This window comes from Frankliniella occidentalis, unplaced genomic scaffold (genome assembly GCF_000697945.3).
Source record: "Frankliniella occidentalis isolate FOCC.00 unplaced genomic scaffold, Focc_3.1 Scaffold69, whole genome shotgun sequence".
Lineage (NCBI taxonomy): Eukaryota > Metazoa > Arthropoda > Insecta > Thysanoptera > Thripidae > Frankliniella > Frankliniella occidentalis.
In genome coordinates, this window is record NW_026267199.1 from 1,387,248 (window position 1) to 1,390,947 (window position 3,700).

Genomic DNA, 3,700 nt, shown 5'->3' on the forward strand with positions numbered 1-3,700 from the left:
GTCAAAATCCGTCAAAATCGGTCAAAATCCGTCAAAATCGGTCAAAATCGGTCAAAATCGGTAAAATCCGTAGAAATCAGTAAAATTCTGTGAAAATCGGCAAAACCCCCTAAGAATCCGTCAAAATCGGTCAGAACTGGTCAAAATCGGTCAAAACCCTGAAGAATCCGTAAAAATAGGTAAACGTCAGTAAAATTCCGTATATATCTGTAAAAATGCGTAAAATTCGGCAAAAATCAGAAAAATCGAGAAAAGTTGAGAGATGAGAGATGCGCAGAGGTATGCTCTAATAATGCGATTCATTGTTATGTTTTATATACAGTTATATTGCAAGATTTTGCAATAACGAGTTATCGCATCCTGGATGCGATAAATAATGGGAATCGCAAAGTGGGAGTTATTGCAAGATTTTGTATTACTATTATCGCAAATCCACTGTCAGTATAGCACAGCAGCGGCAAAAACCATTTGTAAATATCTGAAATGCTAGAGACAAATCTATAGGGACAATTCATCATATATGTGAGCTCTAGGCACTAGTTTTTCTGTGTTAAAAATATTCCAATAAGATTTTTGTTTACAAGGAGCGCGGGTCAAATGACCAGTGAGGACGCGCGGCGCGCCCCGACGGCCAAAGGAGGTCCTGTAATGGAGGGCTGGCCGGGCAATTACTCAATTATCGAGTTATGACTGACAGCTGCCGGGCCGGGCACAGCGGAGCAGAGCGGAGGGCAGCGGAGGAGTAGGAGCGGAGCAAAGGAGCCGACCCGGTGCGACCTCCGGGTCCGCTGGGTGCGGCGGGGCGGGGCGGACAGCTGATTTCGGCAGACACACTCAGAGTCTCTCGGTCTCTGTCTCTCTGTCTCTTTCTCTCTCTGGGGCGTCACATTGAGGGCGGCACAGTGTGGGTGTAGCTGGCGCCAGAGAGATGAGCGGCGCCTGCCTGCCTGGTCACTATGGGCAAGCCTGCGGATGTGGGGAATCTTATTATTATTATCATTAAATTATTGGCTTTGCCCCTATGGACGAAGGCTTGCTCACAACACCTCTACGCCTTCAAAAACACATATAGTGAGACAAATAACTCCTATCGACGTTCGTAACTGAAGCTGTGATAAAAACAACAACATGTTTCCATGTAATTAAAATATAAATGTGATTCGCAAGATCTATTGCACTTAGTGTGAATATATAATTTTATCACATAATTTGACAGATGTTTATTCCACAAAACTATTATGCTTTATGCTTCCGAGTCAGGGTTTAATACAGGTGTGATGCTTATAGCAAAAAACATGTAATAACTCAGAGTATTGCACAATAAATAAGAGATGTCCAGTCTGATGATTTTTAATGGCGAGTTCATAGAAATAATCGTCACAAAATCGTTTTTTAATCACAGGTAATATGTGCAATTTTAGTCATCATACACTGTGATTTTCGGTGGACCACTTTTGTAAACAAGTAAAAGTTATTTTTAGGATAATAAGAACAACAAAAAAAAGGGGCCAAGGGGCCTCATTAACCTGACTGTGATACACTAGAAAAATAAAGGTGCTACCTTTAAAAAGGACTAAAGGTTCAGGGCGTTAAACAAAAACTCCCACAGAGGTACTAATTTCTAACGTCAGAAGTCTTTATAGAGACACAAAACTGAAAATTTCTTTAGCACCCCTGGAAAGGCAAGACTAAGCACCTTTGATTTCCCAGTATACAAGAATCTGCACAAAATTTGGCCATGAATCGTGTACGTTGTCGTCCGCACGCCCGTTGGTGCCGGTGCGGCGGTGCCGCTGGCGATGATCTATCTGCACCCATATCTCTGCTGGAGCCCCTAGCTAGCGGGAGCGGCCCCACCGGCCGGGCATTAGAGAGTCCAACATCGACCCCGATTGTCATTATTTGTCTCTCCGCCTCGCCTCCGCTTCATCCAGTTGTATCTCCTCTGCGCTGCGTAGAAGTGCCCTCACACCCCCCTCTCCCCTTCCCCCCACAAAAAAAAATCATCTCGGTAGGCGCAACTGCATGCACTTACAAATGAGATCGTAAGCCTGGAGAGGCACGGAGAGGCATCAAAAGACGATGAGGAGGCTTTGTTAAAACATTTCTAGTTAGTTTCCTTTTTCAAATTTGAGTGTGTGCGTTTCTAATTTTAGTTGAGTATCAATCATTATTTCCTAAACCGTACTGTTAAATACTAACCATAATTTTCAAATAGCAGCTAAGAAAAAGCTCTAAGGTCGTAGGAACACTCTGCAGGCTATGGATAGCAACAGACAGTTCTGATGGAATTGTTGACTTTGGTACTAACTAATGAGGAATGTGACATTCCAGATATGACACGACGATACTTACAAGGAAGCCCGAGGTGTTGTCCAGCAGGCACCTGAAGCGCACGGTGAAGGACCGCTCGAGCAGGTGCGAGTTGTCGGGTTGTAGCGCCTCCGTCAGGCTCACCCCGGAGGACTCGGGCGGCAGGAACGAGTTCCACAGCAGTTGTCGCTGCAACTCCTCCCTGTCCTCCGAGTGCACCAGCTCGTACACGCTCTGGTGCACGATGTCCGACTGAAAAAAACAAACAAAACGGATTAGGGTTGAAAATCAGATTAAATGCTCAGAGATGCACCATTAGATAAATGGGGGTTATATAAACTATTGCATTAAATATAGGTGTAATTAACAAGCACATTAAAAATCATGCCAAATTTCCTCAAGTATCAACCTCACTAATTCCTGTTTTCGAGATTGCAATACGACAGTTTGGAGTGCGCGTCGCTTCCTGCCGGCGGAAGTGTGCCCGCCCCCATCTCCTCCCTCCCCCCTCCCCCTCGTCCCTCTCTCACCTTCACTGGGCTCTCATCACCCACACCCATACACGCCTGCCCTTCATTAAAAGATCGTTAAAGCGACGTGTAGCGACACATTGCGGCCCATAAGAGAAGGCATGAGAGAGGGGCGGGAGAGAAAGGAAGTGCGAGGGAGAAAGGTCGCCAGTCGCGGGAGCTGGACTGGGATAAAGACGCCCGCAGAAAAACATTCTCCAAATCAACCATAGGATCGCAAGAGGATGACGTATCACGACGGCGAGCACGCCGACGTCAACACCGAGGCCATCCCGAGGGCGGTTGCGGAGGAGGGATAGGACCACAGCTCTGCTGCACTCGGAGGGACAAGCTGGGCGGGAGGCTGTTCCGGCGCCCCTATAAATTGCATCGCACCTGACTGGAACATCGGTAGCTGGCAGTAGTCGGGGAACGCCCCTAATGGATGCGTCATCTCATACACGGTATCGGCATGCGGGAGAGAGACTCAGAGAGAGAAACTCGGAGAGAGAGCACACCGGCTGCAGCGCACGAGCAAATGCCGTCGGGCCAACGCCGAAAGAAAATACCTCGCACTCACAGTCTGTTTCTTACGGAGGAATGTGCGGCGTGGGCGTTTGATGCTTCACGCGGACGAGCGCGTCGCGCGCAGCAGCCACCGCCGCGGAGACACTAGTGCGACGGCCAATGCGAGCGCGGCTAGCGCGGCCCGCCCCAGCGATGGCCAATCACAGCGGGCCAGGCAGCGCGGCGGGGCATGGCGCGACCCATTCATCAGACCGGTCCATCACCGCGAGATGACTGGGAGGGGAGGGTACGGCGGGGAGGCACCGCCGCCGGGGCACCACAGCATCAAGGGAGATAAATCAATAATTATT

The 3,700-nt window shown here is 48.6% G+C and overlaps 1 protein-coding gene across 1 annotated transcript in view; it reads right to left on the bottom strand.

The window, feature by feature from the left end:
• Positions 1 to 3,700, bottom strand: part of LOC113204567 (protein trachealess) — a 111,503-nt gene that overhangs the window by 19,592 nt on the left and 88,211 nt on the right. Inside the window, exon 4 of the mRNA XM_052268431.1 lies at positions 2,356 to 2,571. Coding sequence (XP_052124391.1) covers positions 2,356 to 2,571 — 216 coding nt within the window. The remainder of the gene's footprint in view (positions 1 to 2,355; positions 2,572 to 3,700) is intronic.